The following is a 25,992-nucleotide window of genomic DNA, read 5'->3' as shown; positions in this document are numbered from 1 at the left end:
CTCACTGGAACTGATTCATGCAAAGGCCCTTCTTGCCTCTCTTTGCTGAGCCTAGCCATGGCGTGTGTGACGTGTGAGCTTGACTGCTTTGCCTGAATCCTCCCCAAGTGGCTTTCCCACAGGAGATGCCTACTGGGATATACGTAGCAGCTCCACCATCTAAAAAGCACAGTGCTACACACCTTTGTGCTGGTTCCTAAGTCATAGCACTTGTTTGGAAGAGAGGAATAGCCCAGAGAAACAGGCATTCTGCTGGGCACGGCAAAGCAGCGCTCCCAGCTACTGAGGTAATTTTAATGGAAACCTGTTTGGAACTCAGCAGGGCCCAGGTGACTGGGGCACTTGTGGTTTGTACCTCTGAGATGTACGTAGCTCTTCTTAGGCACAAGTCAGGAAAGGAGTTAACTTTGTGTAGTGGTTTCACGTTCACTGAATTCTGGTCTTAGTACTCACTCTTTTTCTGTGGGAGACTAGGAGAAAAACAAAGTAGGCTCAACCTTAAAAATGAAAAAATAGTTTTATTAACACACACTGAAAGAATAGAAAAAGAAAGTTGGGGGGAAAAACTAAAACAAAAGAGAATGAAACTCCAAAAACACTCTTCCCTCCCCTTACAAACTGTTAACTTTCTTACAAAACAACATAAAGAGACAAAACTTGTAATTTTCAGTCAGTTTCACCATCTGATAATAGTCTTTCATCAATTCTTTAGGAGAAGAGTCTCTCTTAGTGTCATGGATACCACTGACAACCTAGAACAGTTCTCTTGTGGGTTTTTTAACTGTCACAAAAACAACCGCCTGGGGAAACCTGCCTTTGTGACTCCTCCCAGGAGCAGGTTCCCAAGCTGCTTATGGGTCATGGGTCTTAGAATTTTGCATACTGGGGTGTCACCTTTTAAAGATCAATAACTCCAAAAGCAAAGGGTTCTTCATCTCAAGGTACAGAGATATCTTCTCATGTCTTCACTGGCGCAGAGGGCTTCTCATCTCTACCTCTGTTCAAACATCTTATTGGATTAATATTACTTAGTACATTACAAACACCTTTGCTCAAATCCACACACAAATCAAAACAATCATCTCCCTAAATGCTTATCTTTCCCATGATTTAAAGGAATGATCTAAATATAGAGTTCATTTCCATGGCTCAAATAAGAATGGAACAACCAACTCCTTAACCCTTGTCCCAATAGTCTTTCCACTCTTGCTCTACTGACGTCATGCTGTTTTCTTCTTTATGTTCACTCTGTCCTTTCTTACTCTTTCAGAGAAGGGCCAAGCTCTGGAAGCTTCATGTTGCCAGGAAAGGGTTAAATCTGCTCGCAGTCTCTCTCTCTCTGTAGCTCCTGGTGTTAGATGTTCAAGGCTGTACTGGTGAGGGAGGAAGAACTCACACAGAAACATCAGAGATCAGAGCACTCAGGCAGTCCAGAATCACAAAAAAAACCAGGCAGGATCATAAATGCCTTTTCAGCCCACCCCTTGGTGTAAATCGGGGTGGTCTCATCCTAAATGGTGCCCATAGCTCTTATCAGGGGCCCAGCAGAGATCTCTCCCTGCTCCAGGGAAGTTTGGAGAAAGTAGTTGTTGTAAAGCAGCAACCTCTCCTCCCCCCCACACCCAAGAGCCAATGGAATCCGGCCAGGCCTCAGGCCAGCTCCCCACAAAAGGGAGGAGCAGCAGGCTCAGCTCGATGTTACCTGTCTCTCTCGGGCCAAAGGAAAGAAGGAAAAAGCCCCACCTACAGGAAATCAAGGGGTTTTATATGGTACTTCCCAAAGTCTGATAGGTCCCTGTCCTTTCTAAAGCAATTCCCAGGTCCTGACCTGGAAAATCATTCTACATTCCTCTATAACTAAAAAACTAAACTGTACTAACCCATGACACTTTGCTAGGCAGCAATTTTTCATGTACACTGGCTGACGGTTTGCCTAATTGTGGTGGTGCAGAACTGTTTTATTAGGTTTTTATAAGAAGTTTATGTTATGGTTCATTTCACTGTATCCCCAATGTTGTAACCCTTTTTGTGTTGTCTGTATAACAAGGTGTTTTGTGTCAGTCCTCCCACCCCCCTCTCTGGGGCAGCTTGTCTATCACTTTGAGGAACCCTCCCAGGTTACAAAATCTCAGGGAGAGGGCTTCAGGTGATGGGCCCCCTGGGGGGAATTCCTTTAGCTTTGGATTTTAGTGGTCCAAGGCTTGGGGGTGGGCACACCTTGTTACCCCCTGAATTCTCTGATTTGTTGTCTTGTAGTATCCTCCCTGGAACCCCTCCCCCGCATATAGGGGGTAGGAGGGAGGAAAAAACTCTCTCAGCATCTCTCTCTCAGCCTCTCAGCCTCGGAGCTCTCAGCTCGGAGCTCGGAGCCTCCCTGCTCCTCAACTCTGGAGCTAATAAACATCTTTTAACCTGCTAAGCTGAGAGCCAGCCTTTTCTCTTCTGCTGCTGTTGCTGTCACAACACTTTTGGGGTCCAGCTGCTAAGCCGAGAAGCCGAAACGAACCGGGACCATTCTGTGGCTGTGTTGACTCGAGCCAGCCAGAGGTCATCTCCCGCCCGGTGCGGGATGGGACCAGACACAGAGTTTGGCGCTCCAATGTGGGGCAGACAGACACACCTAATCAGCTGGAGTCCTACTGAGGAGAAACAGCTAAATGCAAAGAAGGATGGTTTATGGCAATGTTCTTAAAGAGAACAATGATGGTTCCCATGAAATTAGGGTAAAGAATCTGACATAGCAGTGCATGCTTTAAGCACTCTTGAGGTAAAACTCACTCTTACTGAAAAGGTAAGCAGCCAGTGCACTTGGCTTTATAACTGTGGGAAATGACTGCAAAGATAAAACCTTACAAAAAAACACTCAAGGGGCATTTGCCTCACTGACCAGCCAGCCAAGCAGCAAAAAGAAGAGCAAGGGAATAGGTGCTTTCAGTGAACAAAAACCACAGCAGGCCAATTAAACACAAGAACTTTGCTCTTTCAGTGAAAAAAAATCACTCCTAAGAGATTCACGTGGGGATTAGAAAAGTTTCTTACTTCTGCCCAGAAACTTAAAAGGATCATAAATTTTAATTTTACTTTTAAAGGTTTTATTTACCTAATTTTTAAGCTGTGAACAGCAGGGAGATAGTGAGCTTCTAGTTTATTTCATATAACTACTTCATGAAATTCTTCTTTCTGGACTCAACAGGTCCAAATTAGCCTTTTATTCTAATTTAAAAGTGTATTGGACAGTGTATTGTTTCAACACTGGCCCTATGATGGCCAAGTGTGTGAAGTTTCAACACTGGCCAAGTTAGAGAGTACATCTATGCAATTTACAGTTACAAGGCAAGCTCTGGTAATATACTACAGTTGGGTTATCTTCATCAGATTAGATATTGAATATTTTCCTCACAACAGCAACAAACTTCTCATCTGTTGGTGGCTTCCTCTGGCTTCCAGGCTGTAAGAATTTTTTGATTGTTGGAATGTTGCTGATTCTTCCTTTAAAAGCCTGTAAGAAGCAACAATAAAGCTAGTGAGATTAAGGAAATTATAATTCCATCCCTTATAGCTTAAGGATCATGTGACTTGTATTTTACCTTGTCAGACATACTTATTAAACAGAAAAAGGTGGTAGCTTTTTCTGATCTGTAATGCTGGTGCTATGCCTTAGTTTCCCAGATGGGAACGGGAGAAATTAATATTAAAGACTTAAGGTTCACCTAATAAAAAGTAGGAGGAAAAATCCCACATCCTGGAACCCAACCCTGCAGATATATTTGAGGGAAAAAAAAAAGAGGCAAGGACAGGAATACCTCAGTGCAAAGCACTATAGAAGTCAAGACATATGAAACTTAACTGCTCCTTGTATATTATTTCTTAAAAATTTAATTTTGCTGGCAAAAAGGACAGGACAGGAACTGCAGATACACCAGGCCACAGTCTTTCCTTCCGGATGCTGTTGCTGTGTTTGAAGACGTGGAAGTAGCAGTTAAAGGACCAATTGGTAGCACTAGTGAGTGAATTCCTGCCAGCTGAGAACAGCTGGGTAAAGCAGAACTGGAGAAAAGTGAGTCCCCAGCAGGTCTGGGGCAAGGCAGTGCACTGAGTGCAGGTTTTGGTAGTCAAGCAGACCAGAGAAGTAAATGTAAACATCAATTAACTTTTAACAACAGTGAGTGAAATTTGTTTGTTACCTTCCATATTGATCCCAGATGGTTACTAACCTGTAGCAGAGGGAATGCAGACAGTACATCAGCCTTACATTCTTCTACCATTAAAATGGCTTCCAGCAGATGGACATCTGCCCAGCTTAATTTGTTGCCAACAAGATAATCCTGACCTTTTAAGGCCTATAAAGTATGAACAAATAAAAATTCACATGGGATGTAACAATTTTATCTAGCTATTTCATTGTAGACAGATTTCTAAACAAACACAGCAGAGCAAAGCCATGCTAGAATCGATGAAGTTAGAAAGTGATAAATATTCTTTAAACAAGCAAACAAAACAACAAAAAAAATCAGAATTCATGTTTCAGTGTGTGTGATTCCATCTCTCACTCTAACCTACTGCACCAGGTAGCTGTATACCAAGTCCAGTACCACAAGAAAGCCTTAATCACACACAAAAAAAACAGGACTAAATTAATTGGAAGAGGTAGTCAGGCCAGTTTACATGTAAGCACACCTCAAATTTTAAAGAAAAAAGTTAAGTGAATTTCCAGATGTTTCAGCAAAACTTGATACTGCTGATTACAGTTTGAAATATGTCCAGAATGAAGGAATACAACCTTCCCACCCTTTATCCCGTAAGGAAGGACTCCTTTATGGCAAACTGCTGATGCAAGAATCACAGCCTGCCAAAGCTTCTAATAGCTGCAGCAGACATGTTGAGATGAATGTTGCAGCACAGCTCCAAAGCTCTCCAGCTCTCCAGCCTACCTTTGTCCTGAAGACTATCACCCTCCTAGCAGGAGCAAGAGAAGAGAGAAGGGTGTGTCTGTGCCTAAATCACACCAAGGCTACTCTTACGTAACAAATGCGCAGTAAGACATCAGTCTGTGACTCTGGAAGGCAACTGCATCTCCAGGCCCATCTGCCAGTTCTACCACAGAGGCAGCAATCACAGGTAGTCACAGCTGATACCTTCACGTAGTTATTTCCTACACTGCTCTAACAAGATGCACCACAGCTTGTTTATCAGACTGGATGGAAACTCCCGAACTGCATCGGAATCTGATTGCCCACAGGGCTTTATATTGCCTTTTGCTGCTCCGTCTGGCTGCCAAGTGTTTAAAGTGAACACTCACAGCTAGGTATGTTTCCTGTCAGCTTCCTGAATGAATAACACACAGACTGCACACCCTGATAAGCTGAATCAATGGACCTCTTAAACAGCTGGTGCAGAAAGAAAATTATTAACCATTTTAACAAAATTAACTAAAATCATGGGAAAATTCAGCTATGTCTTTTCCATAAGGAAACAAGGATTACTTTAAAGACTCACCTACATGGAGCATACATGCTAAAACATATCACAACAGTGGTTTATGCCACCTAGGCACAGACTTAGAAAATTTTGGTGCATTTTTTAATTGTTAATCAGACTTTGAAAGATTAGTGTGTGTAATCAATATCTCTCAGCACAGCCCTCCATTGGTAGGGCAGTGGATATGTATGAAATCTGACTACAAATGTTCTGGATTTTGTAAATTACATCATTATTTTACAGTGCAGACTCTGTGGATATTGTTTGTGCAATTTAAGGCTCTAATAAAGTGGGACATGAAATTGCATCAAGTCCTGTTTTTGTTTTTGTTTTTTTTTTTTTGAATGGACTTCAGCTGCCTGGTAACCAAGGCTTCAAGCTGGAAACCCAGCTCAGCCAGCTCTGAAACAACACAGCTTTGTACCCTTGGCAGATTTACAAGAAGACCACTATGCCCAAAAAGCGCTGTGAGAAAGTCTGTACAAAAGGAAAAGTTATAAACAGAAATAAACTTGTGAGGTGAGGATCACATCTGGCTCAATTCAAACTGGAAAATTTTAACACACACACAAAAAAATTTAAAATATCCTTACAGGAGAAATAAAACAACAGAACAAACAGCAAGTTGGTAGAAAATGGCAGTTCAGTAACATCCAGGCAGTGTTCCAGGGAAAAGAAAGAGCAATCCAGCCCCTCCTGACCAACTCCTCCCTAGCCAAGAAACCCTCTTCATGTGCTGTAAGGGGATGGCAAGCATACGAATGCCTTCCCTCACAGCTCAGGTTCTTTGATGCATGCCAGCCAGTAAATAATTGCTTTATGCTTTCTATGCTATATGTATCTTGCTTGCAGATACATATATCTCTGTGCACACCTAAGGATGCCCAAGTAGCAATTCAGAGAAGGAAAATCATAGTCTCTATGTATAATACATTTAAGCAATGGATTTAAGGAAGATCATAGAATTGGATTCTTATCTGTAAAGCACAAACATATTTAACTTTGAATAGCAAGAATAAAGGAGGATGAGTGGAAGACCTTAAAACTCTCTACAACTCCCTGACAGGAGCTTCTTCTCCCAGGTACCCAGTGACAGGATAGGAGAAAGCAGGCTCAGGTTGCACCAGGGGAGGTTTAGATTAGATCTTAGAAAAATTTTGTTCATGTTAAGGCTTGTAAAGCACTGAATCAGACTGTCCAGGGAATTGGTGGACTCCCCATCCCTGAAAGTGTTCAAGAAACGTGGATATGTCACAGAAGGACACAGTTTAATGGTGAATATGGTGGTGGTGCTGGGTTGACAACTGGACTTAATGATGTTTGGAAGGTCTTTTCCAACCTTAACAATTCTGTAACACATTACACTTCTGGACAATAAGTACTGAAGGCTGGCACAAGTATTGAAATGGTGCATTTAAGCAAAATGCTGGGAGCCGTCAGCCACTAAGCGAAGTAGGAAAGAAAGACAGCAGAGACCCAGTATTGAAACCAGCCAAAAATTCTTTTGTGATCCTCTTTTCACGTCGCTGGATACTGGCTCCATCATACATTTCTAGAGTTGTACTGTCACTTGCCTTCTGGAAAGTACATGTGTAGGGACAGAGGAGTGGGGTAGGTGGGGGAGCCTGGAACTCACTGTCTTTGTGAACTGCTGGTGATTTATCACTTACCTTTTCATAAACAGGAAAGTACCTGGTTGTAGCTCGTTCAATCATTAAGGCAAGATTCTTTTCTTTTGTATCAGCTGGTTGAAAAGGGAGATACATGATCATTCCCATTAGGTCTGTAGTTCCCTCCACGTACATATCAATCCTGAAACAAATATTTTTGTTTAACATATATAACTCAAACTTTCTATTTTGGTTATGTTGGAGTCCAGGGCATTCCTTTGGTTGCCCTGGAGGGTCAGGGACCTGGGCAGGGGGGTCTGGGACCCCAGCCCAGAGCTCAGAGAGACACTGGCTTTGATCTCAGTCCATGGGAAAAACTTCCTACACTGAGAGAAGGTTTACATGCCACAAGGATGTGAGAAATAGTAGTTTAGCTTATCACAGAATGAGAAAATACTAGTTTTAGGTTTCTAGCATTGAAGTGAATGGGGACAAGATGGAGAATTTGGGGCGTTGTCTCCTTCTCCTTCTCCTTCTTCTTCCCTCACTCCAGTGCTGCATTGACGTGGCACAAAGTAGTTAGTGAGGATTGGGTCAAAGTAAAGATGACCTTTTTAGTAATAGTGATAGACATTGGTAAGAAATAGTAAATAAGAAATACGTAGTAATTGGTATAAAAGATAAGGACAGCCCAACTCGGGGGGAGACGTGAGGAATCCATGCAGCTGTGAACATCTTGTCGGACTCAGAGAAAATTGTAAGATAAGAAACAATAAACGAAGTATGCAACCTTGAGAAATCTAAACCTGAGAACTCCGTCTCTTCCTTCGGCTCGGCTCGGAGCTGTGCAGGGGAGCAAAGGACCCTGAAACCACCTCATGGTTATTTTCCTAAAATACAACGCTGAAGTGATCATTGAGTAAAATGTTTATTAATGAATGTAACGTAAGACACTGGTATATTTTCTTAGTTCTTCCACTTTGAGAAAACTTCCAGTTTTTTTCAAAGCACAAATTTTAAAACAGGTTCACAGTGTATGCAATAAGCAAGAAAGGCTGCAATTAATGTATTTAAAGTGGAATTCATGTTGTTTCCCATTGATAACCAATTCATTTACACTGTGGGAGAAAAGACTGCATATGCAAACCACTTTAGGAAAAAAAAAAAGTTTTGAGGTCTAGTCACGAGAGGATGCTGGCTACCAATTGCCAGTCCATAATAATCTCCACAATCTCTGGAGTTGCCCTTCCATTCTCACAAAATAAACCCTCTACAATCAGTGAGAGTCCGTTCGGTATATTCACCTTTGTGAATCTGTGAAGTATCTGTGTGCAGATACTTCACAGCAACATTCTTTCCGCAACTATTAACAATCCTGGACGAGTGTTAATAAGTGGTACAGTGTTACCATACCAGGCTCTTTCCTTCAGGTCCTTCCCATAGAGGTTGTACTTGGCTGCAATGTAGCTGAGGATGGCTCTGGTCTGTACCATCCTCATCCCATCGATCTCCACCATGGGCACCTGCTGAAACAGCAAGACTCCATCTAGGGAAGAAAAAAAACAAGCTACTCAGGCTGCTGAAGAGCTACACTGAAAACAAGGAAGAGACCTGGTAAGAGACATTTCTAATTCTCAGGGATGAAAGCATCCACAAGGACGCGGCTCTTCTTTACAGGTCACATCATATTGTAGGTCTTAAAAGAATACCTCCTGTTGTTCTTTTGTTATACTTGTGTGAATTTATGTTTAGGGTACAGTTTACAGACTCACCATTGCGCAATTTTTCTAAGTCTTCTTTTGTTTCTATGAATTCTTCCTCAAACTGAAAAGCAACAATAGAAAACAACACCGTCACTCCAAAGGCAGTGGAGAAGTGGAAGGAAGTCTGGCAGTCAGTCCACCTCTCCACATTGCTCTCCATACTTTTCTCATTGTGTTGATCCTGTCGAGGAATCCATTCAGTGCCAGTAGCTGGGTGAGCAGCTGCAGTTCCAGCTGGTCATGGAGCTCTGGAAGCCCAAGGCAAGAGCTGGGAACTGCCTTCATTTGCACAACAAAGGGCATGGGGGCCTGTGGCACTGGCCAGGTGATACATCAGGAGCTCATGACCCCAAACCTTCACTTAGACTGTGAGGGTATAAAAGACCCGGGGTTTCCTTTGTTCCGAGTCCCTCCCTGGACGCACAAGTTCGACCTGTTACTCTGTTGTTGCATACCACAATTAAATTATTTTAAGCACTGATGGAGAGGCTCCTGGAAGGTCAGACAGAAAAGTTTTCTTAACAGACCCCCTACTTCATCTTTATCTCTGCCCCAGCAAATAACCCAAGACTTTGGTGTCCTCAACTTCACAGGACTGCGCAATGCATTATGCTTCAGAAAGAACCTTCCTCATTTTAAAGACCAGACTCACCAGCATGAACCATAAACAGACACAAAACCATGTACTTAAAAAGCAGCTGATGCCACATGAAATATTGAGAAACTTCTTGTAAATTATGCCTCTCACACAGCATTCATCTCACTCTCTCCCTCTTTTAATCCACTGGGGTTTGGGTTAGTTTTTTGTTTGATTGTTTGTTTTGGGGGGTTGGTTTGTTTTGTTTTTTAAAGAGGACAAGATCTTGGTTTCCTCAGCACTTGTGCTCCGCAAATTCTCTGTTAGCAACATTCTCAAGTAAGCACCATTTTAAAAAGCCTTTTATTTCCAACAGAGTACAAAGTTTAAAAAAAACGTATTCAAACAAAAACTTAATGTAGGAATTAAGATGTCTTAGGATGGCCTTCACCTGATGTGAATCTAGATAGATCTCCTAACACTGCCTCTGGGGCAGATCTGCTGATTTGTCCTGTGAAGGTCCTGACACAAAGAACAAAAGGCACTTTGTTTGGAGAGAATGTTCAAAAGTTTCCATGTGGTATGCATGGTCTTTCAGTGGAGAAGACTCATGAGATACAGGAAGTTATGAGCATTGAGAAAAAGTCATAGTTTTGTCTGTAGCAACAATTTATAATCTCAGCATAAAGTATGTTTCAAAAATTACACCCATCAATTCTCTTTGTATGTTAAAATCTCTTTCCTGTGCAACTATTGCTCAAGGAATACATGAAATACAACACTAGAGTGTATCACTCAATCTAAGCATTCTGCATCACAATATGTGATGATGTGCATATACTTAAGCACAGATGCAATTGGGATACTCTTCCAGAGAATACCTATTTTAATCACAAATGGCTTTATAAAAAAATGGTACAAACCTCAACCCCAGCTGCTGCTAACAGCCAGCGGATTGACTCCATCTTCCCCCTTCCCTTGGTGTAGTGCAGCTTGGGTTTCCCCGCCATGATTTCAGAGTTCTTGTTTCCTGATAAAATCAAGATGATGATCTTCTAGGAAGCATGCTTTAAATTAGCATTTTGAATGTCCCACTCCAAACTACTAAATACAGTTGGGTGAACATGAAAGTAGAAGAAAAATCAAGTCCTACACACTTGTGCTTGATGCAAACAAGCTTCCTGTGGAATAATGAAATAAAAGAAGAACTACATACTACCAGAATATGCAGCCATTCAACCACATCATGACAATAAGCATCTCTTAAATAATATATTATTGTAGTTTTAACAGCTTACTGGAGTTTTACAACCAAAGCAGAACTGTAGGGTATTCCTGAATTAACACCTTTTTAACCTTGCAGTGATGTAATCTCTTCAGTAGGTGTCAGGGTTTGTCACATTATACCATGCCTGAAAAATGTACTTTATCAAATGAATGGCTTCCGAAGAACACCAAACTAATGTCACCAGCACTATTTTCACATATCTCATATGACAATTCAGAGCCCTGTGCTCCTGTGCCTCTACAAATATGCTTTTAAAAGCAGCGTATTTCAGCAGGCCTACTGCATTCCCTACTGCATATTTAGCTAGTTCTGCTACAGTCAAACTGTAACAGGGATTTATATTCTATCTGCCCCAAAAACTTAACTTTAAAATCAAAAACCAAAGGGATGGGACTGACCTCTGTTGGGCAGATAAGTCCTGGGCAGTGCCCCTGGCGGCAGGGGACTCAAGTCAGCCCATCAGATGATGGCACTGGGATGAAACACTTTGTCCTTTCAAATTTCCCTACCCTGTGCAGTCACATGCCAGTGTATGACATTGGCAGCTGATGTGAGCTTGCATCATGCTGGAAACAAAGCAAAGACTGTACTGGGTCTGACTGATGGGTCACAGAAGAATGAAACTAATTTCATAGGAAGATAGAGGCACAGACTAACAGACTGCTTCATTGTTAAGCAAAGGGTTTATCTGTTCACAGCAGGCTTATTTATGCTTGCATAGACTTCACAATACATAGCTGAGCCACAAAGTAAAAATTTTGGCCATAATCCCAAGGCATCAATAAGTAGGCACAAACAGCACAACAGTAACAGGGGAGACTGCATCCATGGCCCTCTCCACTGAAGTCTTTTGTGTTGGGTGCTATTTTCCATAGGTTCTGCAGCACACAGCCATCACTCTATTAGGAAAAAGAGGTGCCCTTGTCCAAAATGCAGGTGTTCAAAACCACTGCTCAGCTTCCACCTAGCCCTGTCAGCGTCTATGTCCACAGACATCTCAATCTCTTGTAGCAAAGTTCTCCTGATACCAAAAGATGAGCTTGTCAATAGATTATGTCTTGAGTGGAGCTGGCATCTAATCTAGCGCTGCTGGATGCCTAGCTAGATTCCTAATGCCTGAACAGCAACAAGGCACTAGAGAAGGGACTTGGCCCAGCTCCCTTACCAGGCCCTACACACGTAAGGCCATGATATACACTTCATTTCTATTTCCTGTGTATGACCTACATTGTAACAAGTAAGAGAGCTCCTGACCTTCTATACTCCAAAAATAATTCAGAAAGTAGGTGTTGGTCTCAACTTCATCGGAGAGGAGAACTGCACTTAAACTCTCACAGACTGGACAAGCACACTAACCTCCAGCACATGGGATCAAGGCTGAGAAACACACTATAAGGATAGGCTAGCATAAGAAGAAAGAGCAAACATCCTTGACCTCTCCACAAAGCAGCACTGGAGATGATAAAATTCAGCCCACCCAGAGCCCTGACTGCCAGTCTCAACACAGTGTTCCACTCAAAACAGCCAGGAATATCTTCCTGCAAATGCACTGCTAAAGGTCCGAATTTGGGGTTTAGGCTGAAAACTTACACAGGGCTGCAAACTATTTTGGTGACCCTGTTATGGCTCTGTAATGAATAACGCTTTGTAAAATACTGAGTAATGATAAAAGAATCACAAAATTGGTAAAATGTCTTTCTTGAATAGCAATAATGGACTTGAAAATGAATCACAAACTTTCTTGATGTTTTAGTGCATTAGACCCTCCTTGGACTGCAGCCACCCAGGTGTCAGAGAGGCAGCTACTGCTGTGTTGGCTGTATCAAAAATCCCCCACGTTGTTTCATCCAAAACAATTCAGGCACCAGCCTTTCAGTGAGAAACAAGTAAATGAATTTAGCAGCAAGGTCATAATCTGATCCAAGATCTTAAACTTTATTCCTAATTGGATATGGGCCCAGAACAGCTCTCTGCAATGCCTTGTTGCTCGAGCCCGTCCCGCACGGGGCTGTTCCGCAGGGCGACCGCACAGCACAGCGCTGCACCGGCCTCCGGACCATCTCAGGAGTGCAACTGCTCACCAGCGGGAGGTTTCCTTCCACTGGGGCTCGGGCCAAGCCCGGATTCGAAAAGCCTCCTTCCACCGCCCGAGCTAGGAGGAGCGTCCGGACCAGGGGAAAAGCAAAGCATTCCCAGAGACTGCAAAACTTGCACTCCAAAGAGCAGTTCCTCTTCAGCTTCCCCGCTGTTCCTACCCAGAGTTAAACACAAACCCCCTCTGTGCCCACGCGCCCGCCCGTCTTGGTCCCTGCTCCAGGAGAGAGGCTGGGAAGTAACCCCGGGACAAACTCCCTGGAGCAGCTCGCAGGACGTTCCTCGAGGGCCAGCCGGTCTGTCACACACCTCGGCCTTTGCCCTCCGGGCAGGAGCCCTGATCCCGGCAAAACCCACACGCTCCACGGGGCCGGCACCGCCCGCGCCCCGCCGCGACCCCCGCCCGCCGCCGCAGTACCGTCTGCCCGGGCCGCTCCGCCGCCACGGCACCGCCACACCGACTCGGCACCCACACAGCGACACGGCACCCCCACAGCGCCGAAAATGAGCACACACAGAGCCCGGCCCCCGCTCCGTCAGGCGGCCGCTCCTCCCCTCGCCTTCCGCCGCGGCCTCGCCGTGCCAACCGCCCGTCCCCGCCGCCAAAACAGCATCACCAAAACCTCGCTCCGCAGCCCGGGGAAAAGCCACCTCGGCCTTGTCCCTGCGGTCTTGCGGAGTTTGTGTTGCAAAATGTGGAATACGTAAACATTTTCTTGAGAGAGGATGTGCTTTGATGTTTTGTCTTTGTATACTTTCAAGCCTAATCAACAAGAAAGAAGCTCTAATCCGTGAAACAGAGCAGCTAACAAGGTCTAAGTGATGTCCAGCCGTGGGAAAGAGAAATGACTTGTCAGGAGAATTGCCTTGTTAAGGGTTGAACACGTTTTAATGATCACAAACCTAGGGGGAGCTTAACAAGGCTTGGAAAGAAGGATGTACCTCTGATAGTGGATACATAAAATACAAAATTTATGGGCCACAAGGGCATTTGACAGAACTCCCAAGATAAGGAAGGAACTAATAAAGCCCACTCCACAACTGAGTGCTGAGCTCAGCCCAGACCAGGAAAAAGGCAATTCCGGCAGGGACGGATTTCCACACCACTGACTCACAGCCCACCAGAGCATGCAGACTAATTGGCAGGAGAAGAGGGAGAATCATTAAGCAATATAAGATAGAATACTAATTATTAAGAGAACTAGGCGACTAGTAGTCAATGAATATTAATGCCTTTGCTTGCTAAAATGAATAAATAGTAAAAAGTTGTCCCTAATTTTTGGAATACCACTGAGCAACCAGGCTTGCACAACACTGAAATTAATAGTCAGTGTTTCTCTTAATTGAGTAAATATTGGTTTGTTGTACACTGAGTAACAAACCCAGGTTTTCTGGACAACATTTCCACTGGGCTGGCTCCGAGGCAGTTCCACCTCAGGGACATGGCTGGAGCACAGTGAGCAGTGGACAGGCCTGGAGGCCTCCGAGGCAGCAGTGATGGTGTGACTGGGGGAAGGCTGGGGCTGCAGCCCCCGTGCAAGGCGTGTTGAGCGCTCCTTGTGCCAGGGGCTCTGACTCTATGTGGCTGAAAGCTGGGATGTGTGTGGCAGATCCTGAAACCACATGGCCATGCCTGGAGCTCATCCAGGCAGGAGTCAGTACCCATAGCCCATTCCTAGCTTGAGTTTCTAACAGCAGTCAGCAGCTGCAAGTGTCTTCTGGATGCTTCAGTGAGGCAGGAGAGAAACACCTCCTCCAACAACTCTCTTTAATAAGTGCTTTGATGTTGAAAAACATGGGTTCATTTCCTTTTTTGATGATGAAAACTGGTTCCAGCTGCATGACATTTCTTATGAAGAAACTGTTGGCCTTAGCAACAACTACAGTGCCCTGAGATTGCCCAGCTGAAAGCTACCAGTGCTCTAGTTGTAGCTGGATTTGGGGCAATGGCTCTTTCATTTGCATACTTGGTTTATTGTGGCGGTGCGAGAACTGTTTTATTAGGTTTTTATAAGAAGTTTTATGTTATAGTTCATTTCACTGTACCCCCAGTTCTGTAACCCTTTTGTGTTTTAAGGTGTTTCGTGTCAGTCCTCCCACCCCTCACCTGACTGGGACCATCCCCTCTGCCCCTCCTCACTCTGGGGCAGCCTGCCTATCACTCTGGGACCCCTCCCCAAGATTGAGCAATCATACGGAGAGGGCTTCAGGTGATAGGTCACCTGGGGGGAATTCCTTTGGCTCTTGATTTTAGTGGTCCGAGGCTTGGGGGTGGGCACACCTTGTTACCCCCTGAATCCTCTGATTTGTTGTCTTGTTGTAACCCCCCTTGAACCCTTCCCCCAGATACAAGGTGGAAGAGGGAGATTCAGACTCTCTCTGCTCTCTGCTTTCTCGCTTGCTGGCCTCTCTGGCCTGTGGTTTGGACCAGCTGTGGGACTCCCGCGGCCCGGCCTGAATAAACATCTTTTAACCTGTTAAGCTGAGAGCCAGCCTTACTGCCCTTCTGTCACAACACTATTTAGTCCAGCTGCTGCTGAGAAGCTGAGCCAGCAGGTAAAGATAACCTGCGTGCCCATCCGAACTGGGAACATCTTGTAGCTGTGCAAATCTGAGCTAGCCGGAGGCCGGCGTCCGCCCGGTGCGGGGACAGACCAGCTACAGGAGTTTATTTGGTGTTTAATTAATATCACAGAATCATAGAAAGGTTTGGATTAGAAGGGACCTTAAGGATCATTTAGTTCCAGCCCTCCTGCCTGGGGCAGGAACACCTTTCACTACATAAATGCACAAAAAACTTCATCAAACTTCAACATTCTCACGATCCTCAGTAGTGGAGCTTGATTGAAGAGATGAGGATGAACAACTGCAGTACAACTTGTATTAAACTTGGTTTAATATGCAGATGTAATAAATACGATTGACCAAATTCGATAAATCAAAATTTGGAATTTTATTGAGAGACAGAATGACAGTCTTGGACAGCCACAATTAAAAGGACAGCGTCGAGCCCAGGATCGGTGTTGGGTGAACGCGGCAACACACTTAGCCAGTATGTTACCCCTCAAGTTCACATTTCTGGCTTGCAGCAGTCTCTTTTGATACACTGGATCGCTGAGAGAAACTTGGGATTTCGAGGGTCCTCCCTCCGAGGCATCTTCATTAAACATTCATGTTCTAGTTCTAAGAGTTTGAACAGGGCAGCGGGAAAGGACAATGCCGTTAATGGTTGGGTCCAGGTGTGGTGTGGAGATGTCAATTTCAGGAGGAGACGGTCTAGATATCGATCTGATGTAATCATCTGGTTCTCCGGGCTCTCATCTCCTTTTTCTGTTGTCATTGTTCTTTTTCTAACGATTCCCGGCAGAGGCATTTTTGGGTCTCCCTTTCTGGTAATTCCAATCATGTTTATCTTGTGTCCCTCCCATGTCTTTTCAGGCAAGAGAAATTCTTGTACCTTTTCCGAGCTACTTTCCTCTGAGTTAACTCTTAGCATACTGGATTAAAACAAAACTTATAGAGATTGCATTACATTTTATATCTTTTAACACGAATTAACTTTAGGACATATATCACACAGAGATGTAAGTCAATATGGATTCCTACATTCCAAGGTCTCACCAGCACCAGACACCATCCTGACTCCTCCTTTCTCAGTAAGTTTTAAACTGGTGACAAGCATTTGTTTCTCAGAGTCTGCAAAGTGCTTTTAGCTGCTACAATAGACCTTCTGACAAAGGAAACATTGGTGAAGCAGCACCACAAGAGTTTAAGTGTGGAGTGACAAAACAGAGGTCTCTAGCAGGGCCTCTAGTCCAAACATAGTCCATGTTAAACTCTGAGGAAAGCTGAATCCAAACCTTTCATCCTGACTGTCTACGTTTGAAAGACAGGTATCTGCTAGGGAGGGGTGGGGCCTCTCTAGGAATGGTGCAATTCCAATCCCCTCCCCTCAAGTTATTATAATTTAGAAGATTAAAGGAGTTTTTGCAGGCAGAGGTATGGGGAAAGGAATAACAGTTCTTTACTAGTAAATATAATTGGACAAGCAAACATCAACAAGTACAGCAATAATAATAATAAACAGAACCAAGAATCCCGAGGGGTTTTGTTTCACAAGCCTGGGGCAGTCTGAACTCTTGGGACCCCCGAGAGCACCAAACCGAAATGGTGGGACGCTCCGGGGCTGATGACTGGAAATGGTGGGTTGTCCCGGCAGGCAGGCGGAATGTCCTGGCAGGCAAAGTGAGCAGTGCTGAAGAGGCCACGACGGCTGGACTGGGGCTGGCGCAGCTCCAGCAGGACAGGCGAGGGGGATCCGAATTCTTGTGTGCTCCAGCAGATGATGGATGGTGGTAGAATTCCCAGAACCGGACCCTCCGTTAACTGTGGACTCTTCACGCAGCCAGCAGCCGCCCAACTGTCTTCTCTGAAGCCAAGAGCAGGTAAAAGCACACACAGCTCCCGGAGCACTGTGCTTTTCCCTCCCACAAACTTAAGTGATCTTCCCCGACCCTCCACTTGTTTTGTGTGGGTCAAGCACCCTCTAAGCACCAGTATTTAGCAACTGGGGGGGGGGGGGGGACGACTGGAAATTCTATCAGGAAATAAAAACAAAACAAAACCAAACCAAAAAACCAAACCTAACACCCAACGCTGACCTAGCCAGAACCTGCAGCCTTTTCCAGACATTCTCCAGGAAAAAAAAAAAAAAAAAAAAAAAAACACGACCAAACAACCATGACCTAATGTTTCGGATAATCTCTCCTAATTTTCCAGCAATTCTTGGGAACACCAGAAAAGCAGAACCAGACAGACCTTAGGCATAGAATTAGTAGCAAGAAATCAAGGAACAGCTGGGTTTTGAGTATTGAGAGTAAGACTTTATTTCAGGTATTCTCTTTAGTTATTTAAGGCATCCTGTGCTGTCCAATATCCCTCCTAATCAGGGAAGTATTTCCATTGCTGGTAGGCTCATGTACCTTTACCTTGAAGTGCCTGTAGTAGGCCAAAACCAGTCCCGTAGCTAAGGAAAGAGACATCAAAAAACCTTTCTTTTTTTCACACTTTCCATAAATTCATCCTTGCCACTCTTTTAATGTGTTTCACTTGGCTCCCATCTGCAAATAAAATGAAACAGCGTTTCTGTGGCTTTACAGTGCTGCTCACAAGAAAATTTTCATCACTTTGTCTATAACAGCGTCATCTGTTGGTGGTTTCCTCTGGCTGCCAGGCTGCAGGAATTTCTTTATTGTGGGGATTTTACATATTCTTGCCTTGAAGCTCTACAAAAGAAAACCAAAACAGCACAGTGCTTAAGACCATTGCAGCTGTCAGACATTTCAATCTTATCCATGCTCTGAAAGTCACATTACGGCTTGATGCTGCTGCAGAAGCAATATGCTTCCCCCTCTTATGCTTTCAGGATTGTAGCGACAGAAACTGGCAATAACAATGAGTATTTGAGGCCAGCTACAAGTTCTTAGGGTGCCTGATTATTTTCCATGTCATTTCTGACTCTCCCACTCGCCCATATTTCTCAGCCACTTTAAATCAGTGGTCCTCTACAATTAATTATTCAGGCACACTGCACATTCATTTACCTGCAAGAGAGGAAATCTGGCAAGTATATCAGGCTTCCACTCCTCTGCCATTAAAATGATTTCAAGTAACTGAACATCTGCCCTGCTCAGCTGGTTGCCAACCAGAAAGTCTTTCCCATGGTCTTTCAAAACCTGAAAACAGAGAAACAGAAGGAGATGATGTCTTTTCTCTCCATTACTTAATATGATATCTTCAAAACAGGGTCACACACTGCATGGAGTTATCTCTGAAAGAAGAAAACGCAGTTCAAACACCTGTAGTACAAACAATGATCTGATGGCACTGCCATGCTAGGCATCATCTATCAGCTCTTTCTCTTCTACATTTCTGTCTGGCAGCTGAGTTGGGCTTATCTTGCCTTGCCTGCTGTAGATGCATTGAAGGCTAAGCTGTACGAGATACAGAAGGAACTGTAATGCTTTTATACAGCATGTATGGCAGAGGGGCATCTGCACTTCAGGAGGAATCTTGATGTCAAAGCTGATGCTCTAGTGTCTTCTGTCTGAAACAACACACAGATTCAAACATGGGCATTTGGGAGCACAGTGTGTGCTGGGTTTTTGCAGCTTTACATCTCTTCCAGATTTGGAGTGCCTTCTGTCCTGTCTGTAGTGTTCCGTCTCCACCTTACTCCCAGCACCACCAAAACCAGAGCATTTCTATTCCAGTGGTAGTTTTGCTTCTGTTTTCCACCATAAAACTTGTGTGGATCCAGGATGGATGTTCAAGCATAACAGTATCAACTGAGTGACAGACAACCTCTTTGCCACATACCTTCTCAAAGACTGGGAAGTATCTGTTTTCGGTTTTATCCATCATATTTGCTACATATTGCTCTCTTTTGTCTGCTGGTTGAATTTCATACATAACGAACAACTCAGTCAGATCGAACATTCCTTCCACGTACATATCAATTCTGAAGAGATTAGATCCATTTGGTCAGGTCAAACACAGTAGGTCTGAACAGCACAATCACTCCTGGCATAACCTCACTGACATGCTGGGAAATCCCTGCCTCTTCTCTCCCACACACACCCAGCCTGGCAAAGTTCCCCAGGAATGCAGTTGCATTGGAGGCAGGCAGGGGGGGAGCTTGGGTGAAAGACAAATGCAAAATTCCTAGGCAAAACCTGAACCCTTTCACTTCTTACTGGGACTGAAACTTTCCTGGTGCATGGGTTTTGAATCTGAACCTAAAACTAACACATGTGCCATCCAAACTTGTGTTAAAAATCCCATCAGACAGGGTAAGTTTAACAGCAGGTGCATACCATTTCCATCAAATATCTTGACATGTGCTTACCAATGCTTATTAATTTGAAGCATTCAAAAATACCTCAGGTCAAAACATGTGCCCTAGGAGTCCTGTCCTTTAATAACCTGTTATTAATTCCGTTTCTATACTAATTCCTGGTTAGTAGAGGGGGAGGGGTTTTGTTTCCTTAAAAGACATTGCCCTAAGTGTCATGAGGAGAAAATGATGCTGCTGACAACTGCAAGAGAAAATGAAAAGCAGCATCAGTAAGACAATCTGCCCCGTGACTGCTTTCTTCTGATGACTGCATTGACCTCTGATTGATGGTTCATGGGCTCACTTGCCCTATCTAATCCAGCTGGCTGTCACTGCTGTAGACATCACCCACAGCTGCAGTCATCTCATGCTGCACAAAGCGCTGCTCTCTCCCACTGAACCTCGCTGTGAGCTGGGATGTCCCTGTGTTTCACTGAGCTACACTGGGAGCCAGGGTCTAACAAGCAAAGGTGGTACTGTTGCAGTACAGGACTCTCTCCTTCAGGTCCTTCCCGTAGAGGTTGTACTTCGTTGCTATGTAGTTGGCAATGGCTCTGGTCTGCACCAGCTTCATCCCATCCATCTCTACCATTGGCACTTGCTGAAAGAGCAGGGATCCATCTAGGGATAAGGGAATAACACAAGGAGACCTTCAGTCCCTGAATGAGAACCACGAGCATGTGTTAGTCAAAGTAACCACATGTATTACTTTTTACTTAGAATCTGAATCATTTAGCCCAGATAAAAAATACCAAGATCATCAAATCCAAATGCAAACCCCACAATCCCTTAATTTCACCACTAGACCATGTCCCCAAGTGCATGTCTACACACAGAGACTCAACCACTTCCATGGGCAGCCTGTTCCAATGCTTGACAACCCTTTTGGTGGCAACCTTCCTTGTTCTTACAAGAAGGTGTGGAAAACGCTCCCCATGCCAACAACCTTTTCTTAGTGACATGTTAATCATTGCACACTATAGCAGTGAACTCGTGGGAATTTCAGATATCAGGAAACAGCCAAATGCAGAACTTTTACCTGTCATACACTAAGAAATACATGCACTGCAGGTCCCTAACACAGGTGATTTTCATGGGCATTAATATCAATGGGAAGGACCAAAGGATCTGGTCCAGCCAGTTATGGTCACATTTTGCTAAATATATCTGGACTTTCTAAGCACTGGCCACCACACAGTGTGAATAATAATGAAAATAGACAGGAGTGAACATAAAAACATAAAATGTATTGGTGACTGCTTTACTGACAAATGGCATCTCATCTGTACAGGCATGAAGTGGAAACAATGAGTGAGTTCCATGAGATTCCTGCAAGACCCAAATATCTCTCAGAGTGAGGCTGGAGCCATGAAACTCTCCTGCTAACATGCAGAAGCCTTTTCCTAGCATGCAAGAAGTCAAAATACTTCTAGAAACAGAGATATCAGGTCAAAGAAGTGAGGAACTGCTTTTCCTTTAGGAAATCATATTTCTTGGCTTAGATAACTCATCAGCTATGTCCCTCTTGTACCCATTGTAAGACAATCATACATGGAAACTGTCTGCTAGTAAAGGAGCATTTACCTTTATGCTTGTGTCCCAAAATACTTTCTGAAAGGCAGCCGGTAGCAGGGGGACTGAGACATTATACCTAAAGGACAGCAGGACTGCAAATGCTACCCTTAGCTCAGATTTCTTTTCACTGGCCAGGTGAACAGCACAGACATGTCATTTGGTTTGGAGGAAACATGACTCTCATGTTCAGGAAGATGGAAGCTGAAGCTAGCATGGTGGGTAGTTCCCTTGGGAGGCAGGAATACAGCAGAGGTAAAGGTAATCTCTGGAACTTGGTTTTTATTTGGATTATAAAACAAAGACTGTAGGCAACCTAAAATGCTGATGAATTTCAAGGTGATCTGATGACAGAAGCCTCTGTTGCCATAGGATGGAAGGCAATGGACACAAGCTGAAGCCAAGGAGAGTCAACCACCTGAACTTAAGGAAAGGCCCTTGGACAGTGTGAGTTGTCCAGAGAAGCTGTAAATTCTCCATCCTTGGAGAAAAACCCAGCTGGACATGGTCCTGGGGAACTTACTGGAGGTGGCCTTGCGTGAAGAAGGGAGGTGGAGTAGACAACTATGAGAAGTCTCTTCTGGCCTCAGCTTTTCTGTGATTCAGTGAAGATTGAAGCAACTGGGGGGATGATACCACCTAACACACTGCAGTGTGCACCTCGGAGACCTCATGTACAGTCCAGTTAAGAGATTTTCTTTTTAAGACAGTAAGACTTAGGAATTCTTAGGTGTTCTCCAACAACTAATTCTAATTCTAATTCTAAATGTTGTGATTATTACTATTGCTGGTGTTATTATTTCTAAGTGAAGGAAACTTACCCTTCTGTAACTTTATCAGATCCTCCTTTTTTTCCAGGTAAGATTCTTCAGACTGCAGGAAGGAGAGAAGAAATATTCTCTTATCATTCCATGGTTAAGCTTCTTCATCATTTAGGTAAAGAAGGCCTAAAGAGATGAGTGGCAGAAACCCATGGCTATTGAAACACACACATTCCCCCACAGATCTTGAAACACTCCATCTTTGGTTTAATATCGGAATCTGTCAGAGGTAAAAAAAAATTACTCTGTGGTTTACAATGTACAGTGCATTCAAAGGTAAATTACATTGTGATAGCAATAATAATCTCTTGCTATTTTGGACATTGGAATTTAACTGAAGGTACTCAGAATTGCAGGTGCTTTACCTCTGACCAGAAGATAAGAAGTCAGGTTCCACTGCTCTGGTTTTAAACTTCTTTCCCTAGCTACAGGGGAGAAGTATTTGTGGTGCTACCAGCAGGCTTTGCATGTGATGTGTGAAGTGAGACAGGAACTTGCCCCCTGCTTTAGGGTAAGCTCGTGGTCACTGTTGGCTTGCTCAGCAATGCACTAAATGCAGAGGTTGAAACTGCTGCTCAGTCACCATTTTCATAAGGAGCAGTAAAAGCACATAATTGTCACAGGATCTCAGTATAAAAGACCAGAGGCAAACCTCAACCCCAGCTGCTGCCAGTAGCCACCGTATGGTTTCCATTCGGCCTCGTCCATTGAAGTAGTGCAGTCTTGGTTTTCCAGACATGTTCCCACGTGCCTGATTTCCTAGTATCTGCAATGAAGAAATAAAATTTGCAGTTTTGAGTCTCTAACTGGCTCTCAGAGTTGCCTTGTTTGAAACCAATGATTTATGGTCCAAGACTTTAATCAATTAACAAAGGAGTTAAAAGTTAGATTATATTGAGACACTGCCTTGTATCATTCTGCCTTCAAATGTTTCTCACATGTGCAGGATAGTTAAGCAGAACTCTGTACTTAGAGCAATTGGCCCAGTCAGAAAACCAGTGAATCAAAACCATTGGCATCCATAGTGAACCATTCCGACCAAAAAGCAGAGGGTGCTCTCTGTGTATTTTGTTTGGCATTATCTCAGAATAGTTTACTGTTTAATCAGCTACATGCTATAAACTCAGTGATTGCTGTGCTTTCTCCAGCAGCCATTATGCTCCATTATAACCAGCCAGGAAGGAATTCTTTCTCCCAGTCAACCTCTTTTACAGCACTCCCTGCTTCTGTAATCTCTTTAGACAAGCCTCCCAAGACATGGAATTTAATTTTGCTTCTGGTAACATCAGATTTGCCTTTCCCACAGGCACAGCCACTGCACAATGCTTGCTCGGTCCAGTTCCAACTCTGCTGGAATTTCAAGCAACTACAGTTTCTAGGCAGGAATTTAAAGCAACAACACTTTCTAAGCAGACTGTCAGCCACCGCACTCAGAACCACGTGTGCACAGCAGCGATAAACACACACAAACAGTGCCCTGCCTATAGCAGCTTCATGGCTATTGACTCTCTGTCAGCTACAAAGCTGAAGCATTAACAGCAGCAAAAGGAAAATGCCCAAACCCCCACCATATTCCCCTGTAAATAACAAGTCACCTTCTCGACAGCAGGGAGGAGGAGGGGATAGGAAACACTCCCCACTTCTGAGATCTACACTTCTGTCGATCACTTAATTCTGTACACCTCAAAAGCAGCTGATTTAGAATTTAACATTGGGTACACATAACCATGTTAGTAAAGAAAGTACCTACGTGTATTTAATCTACAAACCCTTTACATTGATTGAGTTTCACATACAGCAACTGCCTGCCTGTCCAAAATATTGTCCCCTCTTACCTTGTGCACAGTGTAACTCACTCTAAGCTCTCAACAGTTCTGCCTTGAGATTATATAACTCTGTAGCCCCTCCTACACTGAGTATTCCAAACAGTTCTCTGCAAATGGGAAACTTCTCTCTCTTAAGCAAACAAAACCAATTACCTCTGTTTAGTTACTGCTCACCTACAGAAAATAAATTCCTTATTAATGCTGACTATGTACAAATGCAAAATAGATCAGAGGTCATAATCATTGGAAACATCTGTGCCATCAGAAAATGGTAATGTGCCTCCTATTTTCATTGCTTGGTGCCCTGCTTGTTAAAAATAATTATGATGGCTGAAAAGCTCATACAGTTTAAAGAAATTCTGCTATGTCAATCACACTTTTATTCTTGTATTTTCATTTTTTTCAGCACATTGCCACTTCGCATAAGTCACATCAATGAATTCAGCTTGAATCTTTCACAAGGTTCTATGCCTTGCTTAGTGTATATTCCTTCTGGACACTTCTGCTGAATTTCATCTCTGGACATTCGGGTTGGCTTTCTGTGAAAAATGTTTCCCTAAATATGACTCAGTGAAAATACACACCAAAGATAACTGTGAGAGACAGTGAATGAAGTCTCGCATCACAAGGCAAACTGCACTCTGCACTCCTGACTGCTTTCTTTGGTCAACTATAATGATTTCAAAAAGTCAGTACAGAAATATCCCCCATGCACCATCCTGTCTACCTAGTCTACATGGTTAATATTGAGGTAGGCATTAACTGCAGTCAAGGTCAATATACACATGCAAACTTTTGCTGAATTGCCCTGAACATAACTACAAGCTGGGATATTCTTCTTACGTTACACAGGGAGGTTGTATAAATTGCAGTGTGTAACACAAAGAAATTGGTTGTTACAGTATGAGGGGCTTTCTCCTTCAGGTGCTTTCTGTACAGTAGCTGTAAGTGTTGTCTGAATGCTTCAGCGAGGCAGGAAACAGCTCCTGCAACAACTCACTTTAATACATGTTTTGCTGTTGAAAAACATGGGTTCATTTCCTTTTTTGATGATGAAAACTGGTTCCAGCTGCATGACATTTCTTGTGGCAGTGCAAGAATTGTTTTATCAAGTTCTTAAGTAATTTTGGAAGTTTTATAAGAAGCTTTATGTTATGGTTCATTCCACTGTGCTCCCATTTTCTGTAACGGTTCCTCTCCTATGAGTTTTCTGTATAGCAAGTTGTTCTATGTCAATCATCCCACCCCCCCCCCCAACCTATCCTTGTCAATCCCCTCTCCCCCCCACTCTGGGGCGTCCTGTCTGTCACCTCGGGACCCCTCCCTGGACTCGGGAAAGTCCCAGGAGAGGCATCGAGTGATAGGCTGGTGCCTGGGAAATCCCCTTTTCCCCTCTTGTGTGTGGTCCCATGTTTAAAAGTGGACACCCCCTGTTATCCCCCTGAATTCCCTGATTTGCTGACCTGTTGTTGCCACCCCTGAATCCTCCCCCGTTTATAAGTTCATGGAGGGAAATTCAAAGGGCTCTCTCTGGGCAGTTTGAAGAGTGGCGGAGCTCCCGCCGCTCGGACTTTAATAAACCGTCATTAAACCTGCCTCGTAGAGAGTCAACCTTTTGTCCGCCGCCGCAGTCACGACGCAATCAGGGCCAGCCGCCCGTGGGGAGCCGAGACCCACGGGAAGAGGTTGCTCGCCTGCTTGCAACCCCGACCGAAACGCTTTGGCCGCTGTGCAGATCTGAGCCAGCCAGTGGTCAGCGCCTGCCAGGCGTGGAAGGACACAGCCACAATTTCTTATGAAGAAACTGTTGGCCTTAGCAACAGCAACAGTGCCCTGAGATTGCCCAGCTGAAACCTACCAGTGCTCTAGTTGTAGCTGGATTTGGGGCAATGGCTCTTTCATCTGCATACTTGGTTTATTTGGTGTTTAATTAATATCACAGGATCATAGAAAGGTTTGGATTAGAAGGGACCTTAAGGATCATCTAGTTCCAGCCCTCCTGCCTGGGGCAGGAACACCTTTCACTACATAAATGCACAAAAAACTTCATCAAACGTCAACATTCTCA

The 25,992-nt window shown here is 43.9% G+C and overlaps 2 protein-coding genes across 3 annotated transcripts; both read right to left on the bottom strand.

Annotated features, from left to right (window-relative positions):
* Nucleotides 1-498: 498 nt before the first annotated feature.
* LOC120749763 (glutathione S-transferase) lies at nt 499-13,361 on the bottom strand. 2 transcript variants are annotated; one of them, XM_040057418.2, is made up of 7 exons: nt 13,229-13,361; nt 10,352-10,458; nt 8,861-8,912; nt 8,502-8,634; nt 7,149-7,290; nt 4,215-4,340; nt 499-3,499 (listed from the first exon to the last, which is right to left on the bottom strand). In XM_040057418.2, the coding sequence occupies exons 2-7, from the start codon at nt 10,436-10,438 to the stop codon at nt 3,377-3,379; spliced, it is 663 nt and encodes a 220-aa protein (XP_039913352.1). In that variant the 5' UTR covers nt 10,439-10,458; nt 13,229-13,361; the 3' UTR covers nt 499-3,376. The 2 variants fall into 2 exon arrangements, with proteins under 2 accessions (XP_039913352.1, XP_058275900.1); XM_058419917.1 differs by lacking the exon at nt 13,229-13,361 and having other exon boundaries at nt 10,352-10,476.
* A 4,310-nt stretch (nt 13,362-17,671) lies between these two features.
* Nucleotides 17,672-23,971, bottom strand: LOC120749915 (glutathione S-transferase-like). Its single transcript, XM_040057862.2, has 7 exons — nt 23,934-23,971; nt 22,751-22,864; nt 22,099-22,150; nt 20,194-20,326; nt 19,189-19,330; nt 18,414-18,545; nt 17,672-18,095 (listed from the first exon to the last, which is right to left on the bottom strand). Exons 2-7 carry the CDS (start codon nt 22,835-22,837, stop codon nt 17,976-17,978), a joined length of 666 nt encoding a protein of 221 aa, XP_039913796.1. The 5' UTR covers nt 22,838-22,864; nt 23,934-23,971; the 3' UTR covers nt 17,672-17,975.
* Nucleotides 23,972-25,992: the final 2,021 nt, after the last annotated feature.

This window comes from Hirundo rustica, chromosome 3, assembly GCF_015227805.2.
Source record: "Hirundo rustica isolate bHirRus1 chromosome 3, bHirRus1.pri.v3, whole genome shotgun sequence".
NCBI classification, from domain to species: Eukaryota; Metazoa; Chordata; class Aves; order Passeriformes; family Hirundinidae; genus Hirundo; species Hirundo rustica.
Note: the sequence above shows the minus strand (reverse complement) of the source record. Positions and strands in the feature narration are given on the sequence as shown.